The sequence below is a fragment of the Oncorhynchus keta genome, unplaced genomic scaffold (assembly GCF_023373465.1).
Source record: "Oncorhynchus keta strain PuntledgeMale-10-30-2019 unplaced genomic scaffold, Oket_V2 Un_scaffold_29839_pilon_pilon, whole genome shotgun sequence".
Taxonomy (NCBI): domain Eukaryota; kingdom Metazoa; phylum Chordata; class Actinopteri; order Salmoniformes; family Salmonidae; genus Oncorhynchus; species Oncorhynchus keta.
Window position 1 is genome coordinate 689,201 of NW_026290908.1, and position 25,793 is coordinate 714,993.

General features: G+C 42.4%; 3 protein-coding genes across 6 annotated transcripts in view; all 3 read left to right on the forward strand.

The window, feature by feature from the left end:
* Positions 1-25,793, forward strand: part of LOC118376280 (beta-1,4-galactosyltransferase galt-1-like) — a 149,361-nt gene that overhangs the window by 108,605 nt on the left and 14,963 nt on the right. The window lies entirely within an intron of this gene.
* The window catches only part of tmeff2b (transmembrane protein with EGF-like and two follistatin-like domains 2b), a 168,293-nt gene that overhangs the window by 28,516 nt on the left and 113,984 nt on the right, over positions 1-25,793 (forward strand). The gene's annotated exons all lie outside the window — the stretch shown is intronic.
* The window catches only part of LOC118376279 (PTB domain-containing engulfment adapter protein 1-like), a 43,994-nt gene that overhangs the window by 17,206 nt on the left and 995 nt on the right, over positions 1-25,793 (forward strand). For 2 of the 4 annotated variants that reach the window (XM_052515596.1, XM_052515595.1), the window contains 10 exons: positions 9,602-9,685; positions 21,509-21,573; positions 21,673-21,744; positions 22,340-22,438; positions 22,600-22,737; positions 23,079-23,195; positions 23,360-23,446; positions 23,586-23,822; positions 24,045-24,210; positions 24,418-24,509. In XM_052515596.1, the coding sequence (XP_052371556.1) occupies positions 9,658-9,685; positions 21,509-21,573; positions 21,673-21,744; positions 22,340-22,438; positions 22,600-22,737; positions 23,079-23,195; positions 23,360-23,446; positions 23,586-23,822; positions 24,045-24,210; positions 24,418-24,509 (1,101 nt within the window). In that variant the 5' untranslated portion in view covers positions 9,602-9,657. Of the gene's footprint in view, positions 1-8,125; positions 8,147-8,355; positions 8,455-9,601; positions 9,686-21,508; positions 21,574-21,672; positions 21,745-22,339; positions 22,439-22,599; positions 22,738-23,078; positions 23,196-23,359; positions 23,447-23,585; positions 23,823-24,044; positions 24,211-24,417; positions 24,510-25,793 lie in introns of those variants that run through there. The other 2 variants (XM_052515597.1, XM_052515594.1) reach the window with 2 other exon arrangements.

Consider the following 25,793-nt stretch of genomic DNA (forward strand, 5'->3'; position numbering starts at 1 on the left):
TAAATGACAGGTAACACAACATTGTTCCAAATGGAGTTCTTTTGAGTGTGTCAGTTAGTGAGCATTCTTTAGTCCTGTCATGTTCCCTGATTGGTCACACTCAGTATGTGCTACAGGTGTGGGATCGTATTTTGATCACCCTTTTCAAGGAGAACTTTGTTCCAATGCATGACATTTAAAACTATCAGTGTATTTGATGTTTAAAAAGGCTTCTGTTTGTAATTTCCATTTTAAAATTTTAGACTTTAAATGTATCAACCCCTACAAAAATGTCCATGAATTATAATCCACATAATAATTCACATTTCCTCTTGTTGAAGGATTTTTTCCCCCCCTGCTTTAGAAAACAGTCTCAAATTTAAGATCCGACATACAGGTCTTTATTTATTTGCAATCCGGTACAGTATGTGCAACATTAATACCAATACCAAGGCCAAGGAGCTGAGTATGTCTTATAGTAATGGTATAGCTGGTATATGTTCTCCCTTGGTTAGAAAAATACGTCTTAACAGTGCCATCTTTGGCTTTGACAAATGTTTCTCAGAGAGTACTGAACTTGTAAAGTTCTCTCTTTTCTTTCTCTCTCTTTCTTATCCACTGGAAGTAAAAAGCAGGACCATAGTTTTAAACTTAGTTTAGTCTGTCCTTGCCCTCGAGGGCTTGTATTTTCTCAGCCTCTGAGAGAACCACTTCCCCTAGGAAATCAATGCTTGACAGTAAAATATGGTTACATTATGAATGTCTCGGTCTGGTATTCCGTGGGTAAAAGTCCTTATCATGCAAAAACAGCCATGAAGATTAGAGTGAAATTATTAAAAAGGGTTTAAGCCTTAAACGGTTCACCGGGAATCACTCAATGAGATTTATAGACCTGCCTCATTATACTAGAGTGCTTTGTCTTGTCGTCTCTCTCACACACACACACACACACACACTTCTCTACAAAGCAACAAAACGACTAGCTCAAGAACTTTGAGAGCGGCAGACATCAGTCATGGCCTCAAATCAACTTCACATTGCTCAACTTCACATAGCATAAAGGCACACGCCACCCCAAAACAACAGAACTACACTTCCCCTCCAACCCATGACAACCATTGCCACATAACCTATCAGAAAGGAGAAGAGAAGAGAAAAGAAAACGGGCCATAGTGTTTGAAACACCCTCCTCGCCGCCTCGCACCCGGCACTTGAAACTGCCAATCAGATTTGGAATTTCCGCATGACTAAAGTAAGGTTGTGTCCCATAGGGCTCTGGTCAATAGTAGTGCACTATATAAGGAATAGGATGCCGTTTGAGACGCAATCCAAGTAATTAGTATGAATGCTATTCTAATCTGGCTAATAAATGAGCACAGTAAAATAGGTTAGTTAAAAGGGGCAGTCTGCAGTTTCAAGCCCTATCCCTCAGCCTTTTTACCAAAACAGTGGTGTTGTAACAATTGTTCCAACTGCAGATTGCCCCTTTTAAGGGGGTTCTGAGTACCTCTCTGGGAGTAGCTATGAATCTAATAGCCTTCATTAGTTGGAATGGGTCCCTGATGGACACACACTGTTGTTGTCTTCGTAGGTCCCACATTCGTTTCCAGGAAGTGTCTGGAGCATCATTTGAGTAGACAGTAGAGGCTATATCCTAACTTCCGTCTAAGCTGAATTTTCACTTAGTCAGGCATTGATGTCAATGGGAGACTAAATATACATTTGACCCCAGTGGAATTTAGGATACTTGCATATGCGAGAACATTTTCGTGATGACTAACAATTGGGTGAAAAGTATTTGAGAACCAACCGATGTCTTTGAATTCTCTTCAATTATGTCAATTGATTCCGTCAATGGGTTTTCTAACTATGCATGTCATAGCACGTTTTACACTTCCTGGGTTTGTAGGATTGTCTTTTGACATTTCTTGCAGTCATCGGTGCCGTGTACGGCAAATTCTTTTAACTGTAATGGTTGCTATGTGACAGCCATAAGCAGTGACGGCCTCAATCACCCTAGCCCTGTTTTTATTCTGAGTGAGGACTGACTAAACTCAGCTCCCACCAAAACACGTTCCCCCAAATGTAAATGACCTGTTCAGCGTGGAGATTTGATCCATGGATCCCTATAATGGAAGACGATTTAATAAGAGGTTAATAAGGTTCCTGAAGGAAGGAAGACTTTTTAATAAGAAGTTAATAAGGTTCCTGAAGGAAGGAAGACTATTTAATAAGAGGTTAATAAGGTTCCTGAAGGAAGACCATTTAATAAGAGGTTAATAAGGTTCCTGAAGGAAGGAAGACCATTTAATAAGAGGTTAATAAGGTTCCTGAAGGAAGGAAGACCATTTAATAAGAGGTTAATAAGGTTCCTGAAGGAAGAAATACTATTTAATAGGTTAATAAGGATCCTGAAGGAAGAAAGACTATTTAATAAGAGGTTAATAAGGTTCCTGAAGGAAGGAAGACCATTTAATAAGGTTCCTGAAGGAAGGAAGACTATTTAATAAGTTAATAAGGTTCCTGAAGGAAGGAAGACCATTTAATAAGAGGTTAATAAGGTTCCTGAAGGAAGGAAGACTATTTAATAAGAGGTTAATAAGGTTCCTGAAGGAAGGAAGACCATTTAATAAGGTTCCTGAAGGAAGGAAGACCATTTAATAAGGTTCCTGAAGGAAGGAAGACCATTTAATAAGGTTCCTGAAGGAAGGAAGACTATTTAATAGGTTAATAAGGTTCCTGAAGGAAGAAAGACCATTTAATAAGAGGTTAATAAGGTTCCTGAAGGAAGGAAGACTATTTAATAAGAGGTTAATAAGGTTCCTGAAGGAAGGAAGACTATTTAATAAGAGGTTAATAAGGTTCCTGAAGGAAGGAAGACCATTTAATAAGAGGTTAATAAGGTTCCTGAAGGAAGGAAGACTATTTAATAAGAGGTTAATAAGGTTCCTGAAGGAAGGAAGACTATTTAATAAGAGGTTAATAAGGTTCCTGAAGGAAGACCATTTAATAAGAGGTTAATAAGGTTCCTGAAGGAAGGAAGACCATTTAATAAGAGGTTAATAAGGTTCCTGAAGGAAGGAAGACTATTTAATAAGAGGTTAATAAGGTTCCTGAAGGAAGGAAGACTATTTAATAAGTGGCACGCCTTGGCCTTAGTATTTTGTGTTTTCTTTAATTATTTGGTCAGGCCAGGGTGTGACATGGGTTTATGTTGTTGTATTTCGTATTGGGGTTTTTGTATTATTGGGATTGCAGCTGAGTAGGGGTGTTGTATGGGCTTGGCTGCCTGAGGCGGTTCTCAGTCAGTCAGGTGATTCTCGTTGTCTCTGATTGGGAACTGTATTTAGGTAGCCTGGTTTCGCTTTGTATTTCGTAGGTGATTGTTCCTGTCTCTGTGTAGTTTCACCAGATAGGCTGTAATAGGTTTTCGTTCCGTTTGTTGTTTTTGTATATGTATAAGTTATTTAATGTATCGCAATCTCTTCATTAAAGTCATGAGTAACCACTACGCTGCATTTCGGTCCGACTCTCTTTCCACAAACGAAGAACGCCGTTACAGAATCACCCACCACACACGGACCGAGTGGTGTGGTTACATGTAGCGACAGCAGGAGCAGAAAAGGGAGGACGTTATGGATAGCAGAGGCATGGAGTATACGACGTGGGAAGAAATAGACAGGTGGGCGGCCGACGCAGAGAGAGCAGAGGCAGCCGGAGATAGGAGCCGACGATACGAGGGAACACGGTTGGCAAGGAAGCCCGAAAAGCAGCCCAAAAAAATTATTGGGGGGGGCTTAATGGGAGTATGGCTATGCCAGGTAGGAGACCTGCGCAAACTCCCTGTGCATATCGGGGGCTAGAGAGACCGGGCAGGCACCGTGTTATGCTATGGAGCGCACAGTGTTTCCAGTGCGGGTGCATAGCCCCGGTGCGGCACATACCAGCCCTTCGTATTGGCCGGGCTAGAGTGGGCATCGAGCCAGGTAAGGTTGGGCAGGCTCGGTGCTCAAGAGCTCCAGTGCGCCTGCACGGTCCGGTCTATCCAGAGCCAACTCTCCTTGTTTATCGTGAGGAGCCAAGGAGGAGACCTGAACCAGAGCCGGTGTTAGAGATGAGCGAAGCAGAGACTGTGAAGGAGTTAATGGGGAAGGTGGAGTGGAGAGTAATGAGGGAGTTGCTAGCTTGGTGCTTTAGGTACAAGATTCGTCCGACGGAGCGTGTCGGGGATTTAATGGCACCTGGGTCAGCGCTCCATACTCGTCCTGAGGTGCGTGTTAGTCGGCTGGTGAAAAATGTGCCAGCCTCACGCACCAGGCCTCCTGTGTACCTACCTAGCCTTGCACGTCCTGTGCCAGTCCTGCTCTCAGGCTCTCCAGTACACCTTCACGGTCCAGTCCTCCGGTAGCAGCTCCCCGTACCAGGCTTCCTGTGCGTGTCCTCGATCCTGTAGCACCAGTTCCAGCACCACGCACCAGGCCTTCTGTGCGCCTCGCCTGTTCAGCACAGCCAGAGCCTTCCTTCCCTCCTGCGCTTTCGGAGTCTCCCGCCTGTTCAGCACAGCCAGAGCCTTCCTTCCCTCCTGCGCTGTCGGAGTCTCCCGCCTTTTCAGCGCTATCAGAGCCTCCCTCCTCTACAGCGCTGCCGGAGCCTCCTGCCTGTTCGGAGCAGCCTGAGCTGTCAGTCTGCATGGAGCAGCCTGAGCTGTCAGTCTGCATGGAGCAGCCTGAGCTGTCAGTCTGCATGGAGCAGCCTGAGCTGTCAGTCTGCATGGAGCTGTCAGTCTGCATGGAGCTGTCAGTTTGCAGGGTGCTGTCAGCCTGCATGGACGCAGCCAGAGCTGTCAGTCTGCAAAGAGCTGTCAGTCTGCATAAAGCAGCCACAGCTGTCAGCCTGCATGGAGCAGTCAAAGCTGTCAGTCTGCAAGGAGCTGTCAGTCTGCAAGAGCTGTCAGTCTGCATAGAGCAGCTAGATCTGCCAGTCAACCAGTCTCTTCCAGATCTGCCAGTCAACCAGATCTGCCAGTCAACCAGTCTCTTCCAGATCTGCCAGTCAACCAGTCTCTTCCAGATCTGCCAGTCAACCAGTCTCTTCCAGATCTGCCAGTCAACCAGTCTCTTCCAGATCTGCCAGTCAACCAGTCTCTTCCAGATCTGCCAGTCAACCAGTCGCTTCCAGATCTGCCAGTCAACCAGTCGCTTCCAGATCTGCCAGTCAACCAGTCTCTTCCAGATCTGCCAGTCAACCAGTCTCTTCCAGATCTGCCAGTCAACCAGTCTCTTCCAGATCTGCCAGTCAACCAGTCTCTTCCAGATCTGCCAGTCAACCAGTCTCTTCCAGATCTGCCAGTCAACCAGTCTCTTCCAGGTCAGCCAGTCTCTTCCAGATCTGCCAGTCAACCAGTCTCTTCCAGATCTGCCAGTCAACCAGTCTCTTCCAGATCTTCAACCAGTCTCTTCCAGGTCAACCAGTCTCTTCCAGATCTGCCAGTCAACCAGTCTCTTCCAGGTCAGCCAGTCTCTTCCAGATCTGCCAGTCAACCAGTCTCTTCCAGATCTGCCAGTCAACCAGTCTCTTCCAGATCTGCCAGTCAACCAGTCTCTTCCAGATCTGCCAGTCAACCAGTCTCTTCCAGATCTGCCAGTCAACCAGTCTCTTCCAGATCTGCCAGTCAACCAGTCTCTTCCAGATCTGCCAGTCAACCAGTCTCTTCCAGATCTGCCAGTCAACCAGTCTCTTCCAGATCTGCCAGTCAACCAGTCTCTTCCAGATCTGCCAGTCAACCAGTCTCTTCCAGATCTGCCAGTCAACCAGTCTCTTCCAGATCTGCCAGTCAACCAGTCTCTTCCAGATCTGCCAGTCAACCAGTCTCTTCCAGATCTGCCAGTCAACCAGTCTCTTCCAGATCTGCCAGTCAACCAGTCTCTTCCAGATCTGCCAGTCAACCAGTCTCTTCCAGATCTGCCAGTCAACCAGTCTCTTCCAGATCTGCCAGTCAACCAGTCTCTTCCAGATCTGCCAGTCAACCAGTCTCTTCCAGATCTGCCAGTCAACCAGTCTCTTCCAGATCTGCCAGTCAACCAGTCTCTTCCAGATCTGCCAGTCAACCAGTCTCTTCCAGATCTGCCAGTCAACCAGTCTCTTCCAGATCTGCCAGTCAACCAGTCTCTTCCAGATCTGCCAGTCAACCAGTCTCTTCCAGATCAACCAGTCTCTTCCAGATCTGCCAGTCAACCAGTCTCTTCCAGATCTGCCAGTCAACCAGTCTCTTCCAGGTCAACCAGTCTCTTCCAGATCTGCCAGTCAACCAGTCTCTTCCAGATCTGCCAGTCAACCAGTCTCTTCCAGATCTGCCAGTCAACCAGTCTCTTCCAGATCTGCCAGTCAACCAGTCTCTTCCAGATCTGCCAGTCAACCAGTCTCTTCCAGATCCGCCAGTCAACCAGTCTCTACCGGAGCCTACTACCTGCCTGAGCTTCCTCTCAGTACTGGGCTGCCCCTCAGTCACGAGATGCCCCTCAGTTCTGGGTGAGGACTATTAGGCCATGGTCGGCGGCGAGAGTGGATTATCCCAGGACTCGAAGGGGAGGAACTAGGACATTAATGGAGTGGGGTCCACGTCCCGAGCCGGAACCGCCACCATGGACAGACGCCCACCCGGACCCTCCCTATGGTTTTGAGGTGCGTCCGGGAGTCCGCACCTTAGGGGGGGGGGGGTTCTGTCACGCCTTGGTCTTAGTATTTTGTCTTTTCTTTAATTATTTGGTCAGGCCAGGGTGTGACATGGGTTTATGTTGTTGTATTTCGTATTGGGGTTTTTGTATTATTGGGATTGCGGCTGAGTAGGGGTGTTGTATGGGCTTGGCTGCCTGAGGCGGTTCTCAGTCAGTCAGGGGATTCTCGTTGTCTCTGATTGGGAACCGTATTTAGGTAGCCTGGTTTCGCTTTGTATTTCGTGGGTGATTGTTCCTGTCTCTGTGTAGTTTCACCAGATAGGCTGTAATAGGTTTTCGTTCCGTTTGTTGTTTTTGTATATGTATAAGTTATTTAATGTATCGCAATCTCTTCATTAAAGACATGAGTAACCACTACGCTGCATTTCAGTCCGACTCTCTTTCCACAAACGAAGAACGACGTTACAATAAGAGGTTAATAAGGTTCCTGAAGGAAGTAAGACCATTTAATAAGAGGTTAATAAGGTTTCTGAAGGAAGTCACTTTTCTTTTTCTTCTCGTAACTTTAAAATGGCTTTCTGTCTAGTATTTTCAATTTAGATTTATCTGGTGTTACCATGCATCCATGGAAATCTAATTACACTTCCGTTATAGTCCATGTGCCACATTTAAAGTATTAAAGTATTTAAAGCATGTAAATTGAAAGTCGTTCACTCTCTAAGGCTTTGAGAGGATGGATAATACTACTTTGAGACACTTGTCAATGGAAGTGCATGATGGAAGTCCATTTTAATGGATCTTTTATGGGTTTATATGGTGTTGGATTGTCAGTGTATGACTGACATGTTATTGAATTGATGACAATGATTTCTGAGGTTGCCTCTTTGTATGCGTGTAATGATGGTTCATTAATTTCTTCCCAATACCCTCAATCTGCAATAAGTGTATTTTTTGAAACTTCTGTACATGTTTTTCATGACAAGAATATCTATAATATGGCATGTCTTGGCTACAGCCAGTGTATTCATTTTTTTACATGAGGTGTCGTCTCACCAAGAACATGAACTGTGATGATGTCACCCATTGAAAGAAATGACAACTGACCCTTGACCCTAACATTCTTTTTGAAAATCAATATTTTGGCTCCTTTGTGTCTGTCGTTAGACCATGCATTGATTCTAGCCTGTGGAGCTTAAGTTCATTTTGAGTCCGACTGTGTTGCCCTTAATTAATTCTTCATCTCAGACCCTGATTATGTCCCAACAAGACCAAAACAAAGCTGCTTATACAAAGCTAATATAACACATATATTAGACGTAGTTAAACCTGTCTATCTGTGCCATGCCATTTTTTAAAAGTATAATTTAAATAAAAGAACGAGGTCATTTCACAGAGGTTGGCGACAGTTTTCGTTTCAGGGAGGGAAGATTTCTCTGTCTAAGAAGATGGAGGAGGAACCGTATCAACTATGAAAGTCTCCACTGCATACAGATGTAGGCTGTTAATTTGATCACCATGTTGCAGAACAACTTTCCTGCATTGTAGGATATTTTCAACTTGCAGTGTATTTGAGGTTAAAAAAGGCTTCTGGAGATTGTAATTTCCACTTGGACATTTCAGACATGATTTGTCCCTTACACAAAATGTATCAACCCCTAGAAAAGGGTGCATTAATTATAACTGACATTTCATGTTTCTGCAGCATTTTCCAGCTGTAGCAAATTGGCTCAAATAAAGAGCCTACATTTGTACCTACATCCACAGCTGTCAGAAGTCTCCGTCCTACGATCTTAGTAAAAAGGTGAGGAACGTGGCAGTACGTTGAGAACTCTATCTAATTGCAGCATGTCAGCCTTTTCGCTCCATCAGGCTCAGAAGCTGTAGTTGGTGAGGAATATAGGAAGACATTCCAGTTACACGAGTTTATGGCTGATATAGGGATTTTCCACCTACAAGTGCTACTGAACATGATAGTGGCCTTGGTTATACCTTTGGTAACGTCCATGGTGTGAGAGACCGTTCAGCTGAGTCACCACCAAGCCTCACTAGTTTACATCTCATGCACTTGTCATATAGGAAGTGAAATCATGAAAAATGACAAACCTCTGACCTAATCGTTTGAACTGAAATGAACTGGTCTGGCGATATGGAATATGCTACATTCACAAGCAGACTGTTCACTAGTGTTACTCAAGGCAACATGTTTATTTTTGCAATTGTGTTAACAAAGGGATATTGTTGCTTTTCTGTGGGATGACTGGGTTTAAGGCATGACTGTTTAAGTCGGGCGCTGGCTAAAGCTTAGCATGGCTTGAATGATTGGATCAGGGATAATCGTATAGAGGTATACATTCTAAAGGCTGAACATGAATGAAAAATGAACACATTTTTGGTAGAAGCAGAAATGTATTGAAAGAAATGTATTGTGTGTGGGGTTTACCACTAGGTGCATCCATGTGAAGGTCACAATAGTCCTGTCCTCTGTCTCCAACCCATATTTCCTTTACCTACCAACACCAGACCAAACCTCAATCTAGCTCCGGTCTCCAGTCATTTAGCTTCACATTGATCTCTCACTGCACCAGTTAGCCAAGACAAGCCAATACAGATGGATATCTCTCTCTGAGTGTGTCTCAAATAGCTCCCTATTCCCGATGTGGTTTTGACCTGCTTTTGACCATGTGCCTTAATAACCTTTTTGGGATAGGGGGCAGCATTTTCACTTTTGGATGAGCGTGGATAGCGTGCACAGAGTGAACTGCCTCCTCCTCTGTCCCAGATGCTAATATATGCATATGGGAGGGGGGTTCCGCTAGCGGAACGGGGCTCTGGTCAACAGTAGTGCACTGAATAGGGTGCCATTTGGGACGCTGATCTCTCCTTCCCCAGCCATCCCCTAACCCACAGCCCCTCAATGTCCTTGACTTGGTGGTGTTTTCTCCCTCCAGGCTCCTGATCCACTGCAGAGCCCAGGTCTCAGTACCACCATAGAAGCTATCGCAGTATGAACCGAGCTTTCAACAGGAGAAAAGGTAACAGCTCACTGTATTCATTGAGTGCATTTGAAATAACACCATGTTTCTTATACACAAACAGCACAGTCTTTTGAAAGCATGTTGACCTCAAGTACTTACCCACTCGGCAAGACCTGGTTGAATCGACGTTGTTTCCATGTAATTTTTAATCAAATTTAATGTGACGACGTTGAATCAAAGTGGAAAACTGGATAAAAATAAATCAATGTAAGGGATTTTTTTTTTAACCTAAAAATAATCTGATTTTTGGGGGTTTGATTTCATGTTACTTGACAACTGAACCAAATGTAAATCAAAGTTTGACATTGAAATGAGGTCTGTGTCCAGTGGGTAGAGACATTTCATGTTGTAGTTCTTTATGGAATATATGTGTTACTTACAGAACATAATGTAAAGGCAATTTCTACCTACTCAGGTCAATTTAATTCCCGATGAACAAATGTCTCAATTCTCTCAATCTCTTCATTAGTGTCTCTTTCTGTCGCTCTAGTCGTGTCTACACTTACATACGACTTCTGCTATCATAATACGAAGACGGATCTAGACACACAAAAGTGGCTTTGTCGTCTGATTGTGTTCAGATCTGTCTGACCACTTCAGGAGGTGGTCAGGGATGCATTGTGTGCAGATTTCTCCTCAGTCTGGATGCAATCAGGCTACCGAAACGCATGGCGTGGGCGACGTCATCAGCACTCCTCCCACAAGTCTCCAGAAAACTGTTTTGGGACTGAGAGGCACCGTTTCATTAGAACGTTGGCAGAAATATGTTCCTAGCATGTAGAGAACCTGTTTGCTGGCCTCAAATGGTATCCATCTAGCTAATATTTAAAAGAAATATCTGGCTAGAGTTATGCTAACTCGTTTGCAGTCCCTTTAGCGTTCCTTATTAGCTTGCTGGCTTGCTACAGTAGTTAGCTACTGCCATCAGCTGTTGTGGCATTATCATATTTCGCCTATTCCGCCGTTTGTAGAATGCATACTTGATTTTGAATATTGTGCGGGAATGGACACAATGTGGACACATTTTAAATGTAGACCGACGCATGGCGTGTTTAGAATGACATAATCAGAACTCTATCAGAATACAAAAGCTGCGTGAACTGTCAAGTCTAGACACAATCTGTCGTTCTCGCTTGCACTCTCTAAGCTGCAAAAACTGTAGACATAGCTGGTTACATCTGTCAGTGGGCTGATACAGGTGTCTCTGACCTGATGTTTTACTAGACTAGTGACTTTCCTCCTTTCCTAATATGCGTGCATATACGCCGCCTCTGGCCTCTGATGCTCCTCCGTCTTTACCTCACCACCGTCTGACCAGAGTTTCTCACTTAGCAGTCGCAGCAGTAGCTGTGTTTGGTGGTCTGAATATTTCATTAGGATGCTGTGAGGCACATTCTATTCTGTTGTCAACCCCACTCTACAAATGTCCACTCACTTTCCTGCTACTACTTTTAAACATCCATAATAGTGTGTGTGTGTGTGTGTACTGGATCTTAAAGCAGCCTCTACTGATGACATTATTTCCAGGATTAGTTAGTAGACACATTGTTACTCTCCCACAGTCCCATTTCATGTACACACTTTTTTTATTTTTATTTTATTGTTAATTTTGTCATTTGTGATGTCTCCTATCTCAGAGACATATTTACTTGGAGACCATCTGATGCAGAGAGGGTCTCCAAATGGGCCCTGGTCAAAGAGAGTGCACTGTCTAGGGCCATACGGTCACATTTGAGACACTGCATCTTTGTAGCCTTTCCTGTTGGTCGTAAACTGTAGAGACACATTGACACTGAATGTGATTAATCAAAGTGAATTAAAAATATATAGTATTTTCATTAACTATTCATTAGGTGTGGCTGTTCAATCCATGCAGTTAGTGTATATTATCACCGTCAAAGTGAGAAAGAGTTGGAATAAAATGAGACTGTGCTTTATACCAGAAAAAACCCAATGCATTTTCTTTATATCAGAACCACAAACCTCACTCTCTTGTGTCCCTGTTATATTAATTTACATTAATATTACAGATCAACTTACAGTACAATCAGTGCCAATGTGTCTACAGTAGGCAGAACGAGGACATTTCCAACTGACTGAATGTGTTTCTCTTACACTAATACTACCTGATGTGTTCATTTACATTGAGTACAAAACATTAAGAACACCTTCCTAATATTGAGTTGTCACTATACACTAATACTACCTGATCTAATATATGGAGGTTACACTAATACTACCTGATCTAATATATGGAGGTTACACTAATACTACCTGACCTCTATATGGAGGTTACACTAATACTACCTGATCTCATATATGGAGGTTACACTAATACTACATGACCTCTATATGGAGGTTACACTAATACTACCTGACCTCTATATGGAGGTTACACTAATACTACATGACCTCTATATGGAGGTTACACTAATACTACATGACCTCTATATGGAGGTTACACTAATACTACCTGATCTCATATATGGAGGTTACACTAATACTACATGACCTCTATATGGAGGTTACACTAATACTACATGACCTCTATATGGAGGTTACACTAATACTACATGACCTCTATATGGAGGTTACACTAATACTACATGACCTCTATATGGAGGTTACACTAATACTACCTGATCTCATATATGGAGGTTACACTAATACTACATGACCTCTATATGGAGGTTACACTAATACTACCTGACCTCTATATGGAGGTTACACTAATACTACCTGATGTATCCACATGTATGGAGGTTACACTAATACTACCTGACCTCTATATGGAGGTTACACTAATACTACCTGACCTCTATATGGAGGTTACACTAATACTACCTGACCTCTATGGAGGTTACACTAATACTACCTGACCTCTATATGGAGGTTACACTAATACTACCTGACCTCTATATGGAAGTTACACTAATACTACCTGCCCTCTATATGGAGGTTACACTAATACTACCTGACCTCTATATGGAGGTTACACTAATACTACCTGACTTCTATATGGAGGTTACACTAATACTACCTGATCTCATATATGGAGGTTACACTAATACTACCTGCCCTCTATATGGAAGTTACACTAATACTACCTGCCCTCTATATGGAGGTTACACTAATACTACCTGACCTCTATATGGTGGTTACACTAATACTACCTGCCCTCTATATGGAGGTTACACTAATACTACCTGACCTCTATATGGAAGTTACACTAATACTACCTGACCTCTATATGGAGATTACACTAATACTACCTGCCCTCTATATGGAGGTTACACTAATACTACCTGACCTCTATATGGAAGTTACACTAATACTACCTGACCTCTATATGGAGGTTACACTAATACTACCTGCCCTCTATATGGAGGTTACACTAATACTACCTGACCTCTATATGGAAGTTACACTAATACTACCTGCCCTCTATATGGAGGTTACACTAATACTACCTGACCTCTATATGGAGGTTACACTAATACTACCTGACTTCTATATGGAGGTTACACTAATACTACCTGACCTCTATATGGAGGTTACACTAATACTACCTGACCTCTATATGGAGATTACACTAATACTACCTGACTTCTATATGGAGGTTACACTAATACTACCCGATCTCATATATGGAGGTTACACTAATACTACCTGACCTCTATATGGAAGTTACACTAATACTACCTGACCTCTATATGGAGATTACACTAATACTACCTGACCTCTATATGGAGGTTACACTAATACTACCTGACCTCTATATGGAGGTTACACTAATACTACCTGACTTCTATATGGAGGTTACACTAATACTACCTGATGTATCCCTCTGTATGGAGGTTACACTAATACTACCTGATGTATCCACATGTATGGAGGTTACACTAATACTACCTGCCCTCTATATGGAGGTTACACTAATACTACCTGACCTCTATATGGCGGTTACACTAATACTACCTGATGTATCCCTCTGTATGGAGGTTACACTAATACTACCTGACCTCTGTATGGAGGTTACACTAATACTACCTGACCTCTGTATGGAGGTTACACTAATACTACCTGATGTATCCACATGTATGGAGGTTACACTAATACTACCTGCCCTCTATATGGAGGTTACACTAATACTACCTGCCCTCTATATGGAGGTTACACTAATACTACCTGACCTCTATATGGCGGTTACACTAATACTACCTGATGTATCCCTCTATATGGCGGTTACACTAATACTACCTGACCTCTATATGGAGGTTACACTAATACTACCTGATGTATCCCTCTGTATGGAGGTTACACTAATACTACCTGACCTCTATATGGCGGTTACACTAATACTACCTGATGTATCCACATGTATGTAGGTTACACTAATACTACCTGCCCTCTATATGGAGGTTACACTAATACTACCTGCCCCTATATGGAGGTTACACTAATACTACCTGATGTATCCCTCTATATGGCGGTTACACTAATACTACCTGATGTATCCCTCTATATGGCGGTTACACTAATACTACCTGATGTATCCCTCTATATGGAGGTTACACTAATACTACCTGATGTATCCCTCTATATGGAGGTTACACTAATACTACCTGACCTCTATATGGCGGTTACACTAATACTACCTGATGTATCCACATGTATGGAGGTTACACTAATACTACCTGACCTCTATGGAGGTTACACTAATACTACCTGCCCTCTATATGGAGGTTACACTAATACTACCTGCCCTCTATATGGCGGTTACACTAATACTACCTGATGTATCCCTCTATATGGCGGTTACACTAATACTACCTGACCTCTATATGGAGGTTACACTAATACTACCTGATGTATCCACATGTATGGAGGTTACACTAATACTACCTGATGTATCCCTCTATATGGAGGTTACACTAATACTACCTGACCTCTATATGGCGGTTACACTAATACTACCTGATGTATCCCTCTATATGGAGGTTACACTAATACTACCTGACCTCTATATGGCGGTTACACTAATACTACCTGATGTATCCCTCTATATGGAGGTTACACTAATACTACCTGATGTATCCCTCTATATGGAGGTTACACTAATACTACCTGATGTATCCCTCTATATGGAGGTTACACTAATACTACCTGATGTATCCCTCTATATGGAGGTTACACTAATACTACCTGATGTATCCCTCTATATGGAGGTTACACTAATACTACCTGATGTATCCACATGTATGGAGGTTACACTAATACTACCTGATGTATCCACATGTATGGAGGTTACACTAATACTACCTGACCTCTATATAGCGGTTACACTAATACTACCTGATGTATCCACATGTATGGAGGTGACACTAATACTACCTGATGTATCCACATGTATGGAGATTACACTAATACTACCTGCCCTCTATATGGAGGTTACACTAATACTACCTGACCTCTATATGGCGGTTACACTAATACTACCTGATGTATCCCTCTATATGGCGGTTACACTAATACTACCTGACCTCTATATGGAGGTTACACTAATACTACCTGATGTATCCACATGTATGGAGGTTACACTAATACTACCTGATGTATCCCTCTATATGGAGGTTACACTAATACTACCTGATGTATCCACATGTATGGAGGTTACACTAACTATATGGATGGAGGTTACACTAATACTACCTGATGTATCCACATGTATGGAGATTACACTAATACTACCTGCCCTCTATATGGAGGTTACACTAATACTACCTGATGTATCCCTCTATATGGAGGTTACACTAATACTACCTGACCTCTATATGGAGGTTACACTAATACTACCTGATGTATCCCTCTATATGGAGGTTACACTAATACTACCTGACCTCTATATGGGAGGTTACACTAATACTACCTGATGTATCCCTCTATATGGAGGTTACACTAATACTACCTGACCTCTGTATGGAGGTTACACTAATACTACCTGATGTATCCCTCTATATGGCGGTTACACTAATACTACCTGATGTATCCCTCTGTATGGAGGTTACACTAATACTACCTGACCTCTATATGGCGGTTACACTAATACTACCTGATGTATCCCTCTGTATGGAGGTTACACTAATACTACCTGACCTCTATATGGAGGTTACACTAATACTACCTGATGTATCCACATGTATGGAGGTTCTAATATACCTGGAGGTTACACTAATACTACCTGATGTATCCACATGTATGGAGGTTACACTAATACTACCTGCCCTCTATATGGCGGTTACACTAATACTACCTGATGTATCCCTCTATATGGAGGTTACACTAATACTACCTGTACCTCTATATGGAGGTTACACTAATACTACCTGACCTCTATATGGCGGTTACACTAATACTACCTGATGTATCCTCTGTATGGAGGTTACACTAATACTACCTGACCTCTATATGGAGGTTACACTAATACTACCTGATGTATCCACATGTATGGAGGTTACACTAATACTACCTGATGTATCCCTCTATATGGAGGTTACACTAATACTACCTGATGTATCCTCTATATGGAGGTTACACTAATACTACCTGATGTATCCACATGTATGGAGGTTACACTAATACTACCTGATGTATCCACATGTATGGAGGTTACACTAATACTACCTGACCTCTATATAGCGGTTACACTAATACCTGACACTAATACTACCTGATGTATCCACATGTATGGAGATTACACTAATACTACCTGCCCTCTATATGGAGGTTACACTAATACTACCTGACCTCTATATGGATGGTTGACACTAATACTACCTGATGTATCCCTCTATATGGAGATTACACTAATACTACCTGACCTCTATATGGCGGTTACACTAATACTACCTGATGTATCCCTCTATATGGAGGTTACACTAATACTACCTGACCTCTATATGGCGGTTACACTAATACTACCTGATGTATCCCTCTATATGGAGGTTACACTAATACTACCTGACCTCTGTATGGAGGTTACACTAATACTACCTGATGTATCCCTCTATATGGCGGTTACACTAATACTACCTGATCCCTCTGTATGGAGGTTATACTAATACTACCTGACCTCTATATGGCGGTTACACTAATACTACCTCTGTATGGAGGTTACACTAATACTACCTGACCTCTATATGGAGGTTACACTAATACTACCTGATGTATCCACATGTATGGAGGTTACACTAATACTACTACCTATATGTTACACTAATACTACCTGATGTATCCACATGTATGGAGGTTACACTAATACTACCTGCCCTCTATATGGCGGTTACACTAATACTACCTGACTAATACTACCTGATGTATCCACATATATGGAGGTTACACTAATACTACCTGATGTATCGGTTACACTAATACTACCTGATGTATCCCTCTATATGGAGATTACACTAATACTACCTGACCTCTATATGGCGGTTACACTAATACTACCTGATGTATCCCTCTATATGGAGGTTACACTAATACTACCTGATGTATCCCTCTGTATGGAGGTTACACTAATACTACCTGATGTATCCCTCTGTATGGAGGTTACACTAATACTACCTGATGGCGGTTACACTAATACTACCTGTATCCCTCTGTATGGAGGTTACACTAATACTACCTGACCTCTATATGGAGGTTACTAATACTACCTGATGTATCCCTCTGTATGGAGGTTACACTAATACTACCTGATGTATCCCTCTATATGGAGGTTACACTAATACTACCTGACCTCTATATGGAGGTTACACTAATACTACCTGATGTATCCCTCTGTATGGAGGTTACACTAATACTACCTGACCTCTATATGGAGGTTACACTAATACTACCTGATGTATCCCTCTGTATGGAGGTTACACTAATACTACCTGATGTATCCTCTGTATGGAGGTTACTACTACCTGATGTATCCCTCTGTATGGAGGTTACACTGACCTCTGTATGGAGGTTACCTACCTGACCTCTGTATGGAGGTTACACCTACCTGACCTCTGTATGGAGGTTACACTAATACTACCTGACCTCTGTATGGAGGTTACACTAATACTACCTGACCTCTGTATGGAGGTTACACTAATACTACCTGACCTCTGTATGGAGGTTACACTAATACTACCTGACCTCTGTATGGAGGTTACACTAATACTACCTGATGTATCCCTCTGTATGGAGGTTACACTAATACTACCTGACCTCTGTATGGAGGTTACACTAATACTACCTGATGTATCCCTCTGTATGGAGGTTACACTAATACTACCTGACCTCTATATGGAGGTTACACTAATACTACCTGATGTATCCCTCTGTATGGAGGTTACACTAATACTACCTGATGTATCCCTCTATATGGAGGTTACACTAATACTACATGATGTATCCCTCTATATGGAGGTTACACTAATACTACCTGACCTCTATATGGAGGTTACACTAATACTACCTGATGTATCCCTCTGTATGGAGGTTACACTAATACTACCTGACCTCTGTATGGAGGTTACACTAATACTACCTGATGTATCCCTCTGTATGGAGGTTACACTAATACTACCTGATGTATCCCTCTGTATGGAGGTTACACTAATACTACCTGATGTATCCCTCTATATGGAGGTTACACTAATACTACATGATGTATCCCTCTATATGGAGGTTACACTAATACTACCTGACCTCTATATGGAGGTTACACTAATACTACCTGATGTATCCCTCTGTATGGAGGTTACACTAATACTACCTGACCTCTATATGGAGGTTACACTAATACTACCTGATGTATCCCTCTGTATGGACCTCTGGAGGTTACACTAATACTACCTGACCTCTGTATGGAGGTTACACTAATACTACCTGACCTCTGTATGGAGGTTACACTAATACTACCTGACCTCTGTATGGAGGTTACACTAATACTACCTGACCTCTGGAGGTTACACTAATACTATGACCTCTGTATGGAGGTTACACTAATACTACCTGACCTCTGTATGGAGGTTACACTAATACTACCTGACCTCTGTATGGAGGTTACACTAATACTACCTGACCTCTGTATGGAGGTTACACTAATACTACCTGACCTCTGTATGGAGGTTACACTAATACTACCTGACCTCTGTATGGAGGTTACACTAATACTACCTGACCTCTGTATGGAGGTTACACTAATACTACCTGACCTCTGATGGAGGTATACCTGACCTCTGTATGGAGGTTACACTAATACTACCTGACCTCTGTATGGAGGTTACACTAATACTACCTGACCTCTGTATGGAGGTTACACTAATACTACCTGACCTCTATATGGAGGTTACACTAATACTACCTGATGTATCCCTCTATATGGAGGTTACACTAATACTACCTGACCTCTATATGGCGGTTACACTAATACTACCTGATGTATCCCTCTGTATGGAGGTTACACTAATACTACCTGATGTATCCCTCTATATGGAGGTTACACTAATACTACCTGACCTCTATATGGAGGTTACACTAATACTACCTGACCTCTATATGGAGGTTACACTAATACTACCTGACCTCTATATGGAGGTTACACTAATACTACCTGACCTCTATATGGAGGTTACACTAATACTACCTGACCTCTATGGTGGTTACACTAATACTACCTGATGTATCCCTCTGTATGGAGGTTACACTAATACTACCTGCTGTATCACTCTGTATGGAGGGTACACTAATACTACCTGATGTATCCCTCTGTATGGCGGTTACACTAATACTACCTGATGTATCCCTCTGTATGGAGGTTACACTAATACTACCTGATGTATCCCTCTGTATGGAGGTTACACTAATACTACCTGATGTATCCCTCTGTATGGAGGTTACACTAATACTACCTGACCTCTGTATGGAGGTTACACTAATACTACCTGACCTCTGTATGGAGGTTACACTAATACTACCTGACCTCTGTATGGAGGTTACACTAATACTACCTGACCTCTATATGGAGGTTACACTAATACTACCTGACCTCTATATGGAGGTTACACTAATACTACCTGACCTCTATATGGAGGTTACACTAATACTACCTGATGTATCCCTCTGTATGGAGGTTACACTAATACTACCTGCTGTATCACTCTGTATGGAGGGTACACTAATACTACCTGATGTATCCCTCTATATGGCGGTTACACTAATACTACCTGATGTATCCCCTGTATGGAGGTTGCACCTAACTGATGTATATGGAGGTTACACTAATACTACCTGACCTCTATATGGCGGTTACACTAATACTACCTGATGTATCCCTCTGTATGGAGGTTACACTAATACTACCTGACCTCTGTATGGAGGTTACACTAATACTACCTGACCTCTTTATGAGGTTACACTAATACTACCTGACCTCTGTATGGAGGTTACACTAATACTACCTGACCTCTGTATGGAGGTTACACTAATACTACCTGACCTCTGTATGGAGGTTACACTAATACTACCTGACCTCTGTATGGAGGTTACACTAATACTACCTGACCTCTATATGGAGGTTACACTAATACTACCTGACCTCTGTATGGAGGTTACACTAATACTACCTGATGTATCCCTCTGTATGGAGGTTACACTAATACTACCTGACCTCTGTATGGAGGTTACACTAATACTACCTGACCTCTGTATGGAGGTTACACTAATACTACCTGACCTCTATATGGCGGTTACACTAATACTACCTGATGTATCCCTCTGTATGGAGGTTACACTAATACTACCTGACCTCTATATGGAGGTTACACTAATACTACCTGATATATCCCTCTATATGGAGGTTACACTAATACTACCTGACCTCTGTATGGAGGCTACACTAATACTACCTGATGTATCCCTCTGTATGGAGGTTACACTAATACTACCTGACCTCTGTATGGAGGTTACACTAATACTACCTGATGTATCCCTCTATATGGAGGTTACACTAATACTACCTGATGTATCCCTCTATATGGAGGTTACACTAATACTACCTGACCTCTATATGGAGGCTACACTAATACTACCTGATGTATCCCTCTGTATGGAGGTTACACTAATACTACCTGACCTCTGTATGGAGGTTACACTAATACTACCTGATGTATCCCTCTGTATGGAGGTTACACTAATACTACCTGATATATCCCTCTATATGGAGGTAAAATCTGTATTCTCTTTGTGACCTTTCTGTAATGCCATGGTTCTGTATGGAATGTGGAAGGAAGGCTTGAGCACATGGGGAGCAGTAGCCTTTGATGTTGGAACTCAACTCAGCGGGGCCACTGGTCTAATGCCAATGCTAAAAATTGCTGTGGTTATGCCCACCTGTTATGTGAAGGTTAACATAGACACAGGCCTCCGTTGATGGCATGTAGGTAACTCCTGATACAAGACACTAGTTCCTCTTCTTGTTGTTGCATTAATGAAGATGAACACAATCACAGCAAATGCATCATTGGTTTGTCTGTTACCTTTTTAAAAATATTATTTGTTTGTTGTGCCATCACTTTCTATCTCATTATTTAGCTTATAGATACTGCAGACACTTTCTGGGGAAGATGAACCCAGTTCAGTTCTAATCCTGTATCTGTTTAAGGCTTGGATGGCAAAGAATTGTGTATATATGTTTTAAATCTTAAATAAGTAACTTTTTTTTCTGTATCAAATTTCAATACATGTATGTACGGTTTGTTTTTCATTTGTTTGTTTCAGATAAATCTGGAGGGATGACATCCCCAGAGGCTTTGGCCAAGAATCACACAGTGTATAATGTCAAGGTAGGATCTTCTAATTAAATTTCCGCCAGGTGTTGAGCTCAGAGGTGAATAGCACCACCTACTGGACAGAAAATGATGTGCCGTTTTATCGTGTTGCAGTTCCTTGGCGTAACAGAGGTTGACCAACCAAAAGGCACAGATGTCATAAGGATAGCAGTGAGAAAGCTGAAGGTATGCTCTTAAGAATTTCACCCAGTACTCAAACAATTTTGATTTTATAGGAGCTTAGATTTGTCAATGTCATAACGTACCATCCAAGCCACTACCTGTTCACCTCGCTATCATCTAGAAGGCGAGGTCAGTACAGGTGCATCAAAGCGAGCACCGAGACATTAAAAAACAGCTTCTACTGTATCTCAAGGCCATCAGATTGTTATATAGCCATCACTAGCACAGGGGCTGCTGCCTACATCCAGACTTCATTGGCCACTTTAATAAATGTAACACTAGTCACTAATAATGTCACTTTAATTTAATGTTTACATATCTTGCATTACTCATCCTATATGTATGTACGGCATTCTATACTATTCTACTGTATCTTAGCCGATGCAGCTCTGACATTGCTCAACCATATATTTACATATTCTTAATTCCATTCCTTTACTTAGATTTGTGTGTATTGGGTATAGGTTGTGAAATTGTTAGATATTACTGCACTGTCGGAACTAGAAGCACTATAGCGCTACACCCGCAATAACATCTGCTGAACACGTGTATGTGACCCAATAAAATGTAATTTTGATTTGACATTTCAATCCTGCAGTTCCAAAGGCATATCAAGAAATCAGAGGGACACAAAACACCGAAGGTGGAGCTGCAGGTGTCCATCTACGGAGTGAAATTATTAGACCCCAAGACCAGAGTAAGTCCACTGTGAGGGGCCTCATAATAGGCCAGATTCATTGGGTCTTTTGTGAAGAACAAACTCACCAAGCAGTCAGCCCTTACTAAAGCGGTCTCTGTCTTTAATATTTTGTTTATGAGTAGAATTAGATGAAGCTCATTTATCTTCATTCATTATAGGATGTACAGCACAACTGTCAGCTTCATAGGATATCCTTCTGCGCGGACGACAAAACCGACAAGAGGATATTCACCTTCATCTGCACAGAGCCAGAGACCAAAAAACACATCTGTTATGTGTTCGACAGTGAAAAATGTGTAAGGAAAAAAAGTATAATTTAGTGTTGTTTTTTCATGAGTTTTTATATGGATTCTTTAGAGGTTATAATAACCTTCTATGAATCTTAGATGTCAATTTATCAGAAGTTAGTCCATAGTATGAGGTCACGGTGGAATGGTAGCATTATTGAACTCATCCAGCTAGTTGTTTCAGGTTTAAAGAGGTGTTAGGGGTTTTCTTTTTAAACTAGTAGTTCTGAAAATAGCGGTCAAGAGCAAAATAGGCCCCTGAAAATCGTGTACTACATCATATATGTGCAACACATCAAAGGTTACTTTCACTAGATGTTTGAGGATACCCATGATGCACTGGATTGCAGGCAGAGGAGATCACCGTCAGCATTGGTCGAGCATTTGACCTGGCGTACAGGAAGTTTCTGGAGTCTGGCGGGAAAGACGTAGAGATGAGGAAACAGATCGGCAGTCTGCAGAAAAGAGTAAGTCTGCGTTCCTTCTACAGTGTACTAATGTTGATCACAACTCTCTAGTGCACTATTTAATCATGGGGAATGTAGTGCCACATCCAAACATAACGAGAGCATGAAAAAGGCCTAACAAAATGGGACCTCTTAGATTATGATCTTGTGTTTGTTGACTTTAGATTCTGGAACTGGAAACTGAAAATTCCAAGTTGAAAGAACGACTTCAAGATCTAGAGGATCACATGGCAGATTGTCAAGGCTCACCGGTAAATTAGCTACTAATGTAACAGTTTCTGTCTCACACTAATCTCTAGAAATGTCTGCCGTAACAAAACCTTACCTTCCTGACATCAGTGATAACAAATCGCTACCTGTTTCTTCTTTCTCTGGCTGATTTCTCCTCAGCTTCTACACTTGAACTCTTCTAACGAGGCCCACATGCTGCCGAGTCCCTCGTCTATGTTCTGGGGTGACAGTGTCAGCCTGAACGCCCTTTCCTTTCTAGAGATGTCCTCTGTGGCTCTAACCCCAGCCAGCTCTCCAGACTCCAGTATCTCCGCTGGTCTACTAACGCCTCCACCCAGTAAACCTACCCAGCCCAGGCTACCGCAGCATTATGGAGGTTGCTTACCTCGACCGCGAGTAAATAGCTACTTCTCTCTCGCTTTTCCTTACTACACTGCTAGAAGAACTTGCGCTATAGAGAAGCAAAGGGGTTCTATGGTTCACCTCATATAGAGGTTATATACAATCACAGAAACGTCCTTATTTTTTAGTGTGTGTGTGTAGTTTTGACTTTAGCCTTATAGTATGACATCCAGCTGCCATTCAACCGCTTTGTATTTGGTTGTTCCCCCCCCTCAGGCATGGAGCACCATATCCAGGCGTCCCCCGACGGACGTTTTCGACATGGTTCCATTCTCCTCAGGGTCTCCTATGGCAAGGAAACCTGTCCTCAATGGGTCTTCTCCTCCTCCTCCCTCCTTTTCCCCTCCTCCACCTCCTCCACATGTTTTCCTGAGAGAGAGAGGTGACTACTCTGCTGCACTATGCTCCTTTTTACATTATGTCGTAATGAAATTAATTGATAAACTGTTGTATTAGTATTTATGCAATTGCATACAAGATGTTCAATGAACAATTGCACACATACAGTATGCTGATTCAACTCCTGTCTTCCCTCTCTGCTGTGTATTTTCCCTCGTTCTCTCATCCTTCCATCTCTCCCCTCCAACAGGAACAGATATTTTGGGGGTGGAGCCTTTTGACCCGTTCCTCTGCAACACGTCCTTTCCTCCTGACGTCCAATCTAAACTGGATGAAATGCAGGTGTGTACATTCATCTGTAGGAACAGCAGTGTTTCTAGAGCGAATATTTGTAATGCTCATATTTACGTTAATAAGGGGCATATTACCTATAATGTCAAAGTACACAGGCATTATGTGCTCAGTCATTGGTGTAAGTAATAGCATTGCCTCTAAACAAATATAGCAAAGCTCTACCATTATGCTGATTTAGCTGTTTATCAAAGGTAAAATACTGTATGCTTTGGCTGCGTTCCAATCGTCATGGATTCTGCCTTTAGAATGGGACCCAGCCTTTCCAGAGTTTATACTGGACCCGTTTTATAAGAGTTGAATGTTCATCTTGTCATTATTGTAATGCCGTATACTGTTTACATGGTCTGAGTAAATATTTTACATATATTAAGTATAAACTCAGAAAAAAAAGAAATGGCCCTTTTTCAAGACCCTGTCTTTCAAGGATCATTTGTTAAAAACCAAATAACTTCACAGATCTTCATTGTAAAGGGTTTAAACACTGTTTTCCATGCTTGTTCAATGAACTGTAAACAATTAATGAACATGCATCTGTAGAACGGTCGTTAAGACACTAACAGCTTACAGATGGTAGGCAATTAAGGTCACAGTTATGAAAACCTAGGACACTAAAGGGTCTCTGCTCATCTGGGTCTCTGCTCATCTGGGTCTCTGCTCATCTGGGTCTCTGCTCATCTGGGTCTCTGCTCATCTGCGTGAACATGCCTTAGGAATGCTGCAAGGAGGCATGAAGACTGCAGATGTGGCCAGGGCAATAAATTGCAATGTCATTACTGTGAGACGCCTAAGACAGCGACCGGGAGACAGGACGGACAGCCGATGGTCCTCTCATTGGCAGACCACATCTAACAACACCTGCACAGGATTGGTACATCCGAACATCACACCTGCGGGACAGGTACAGGATGGCAACAACAACAACTGCCCGAGTTACACCAGAAACGCACAATCCCTCCATCAGTGCTCAGACTGTCCTCAATAGGCGGAGAGAGACTGGACTGAGGGCTTGTAGGCCTGTTGTAAGGCAGGTCCTCACCAGACATCACTGGCAACAACGTCGCCTATGGGCACAAACCCACCATCGCTGGACCAGACAGGACTGGCAAAAAGTGCTCTTCACTGACGAGTTGCGGTTTTGTCTCACCAGGGGTGATGGTCGGATTTGCGTTTATCGTCAAAGGAATGAACATTACACCGAGGCGGGATCGATTTGGAGGTGGAGGGTCTGTCATGGTCTGGGGCGGTGTGTCACAGCATCATCGGACTGAGCTT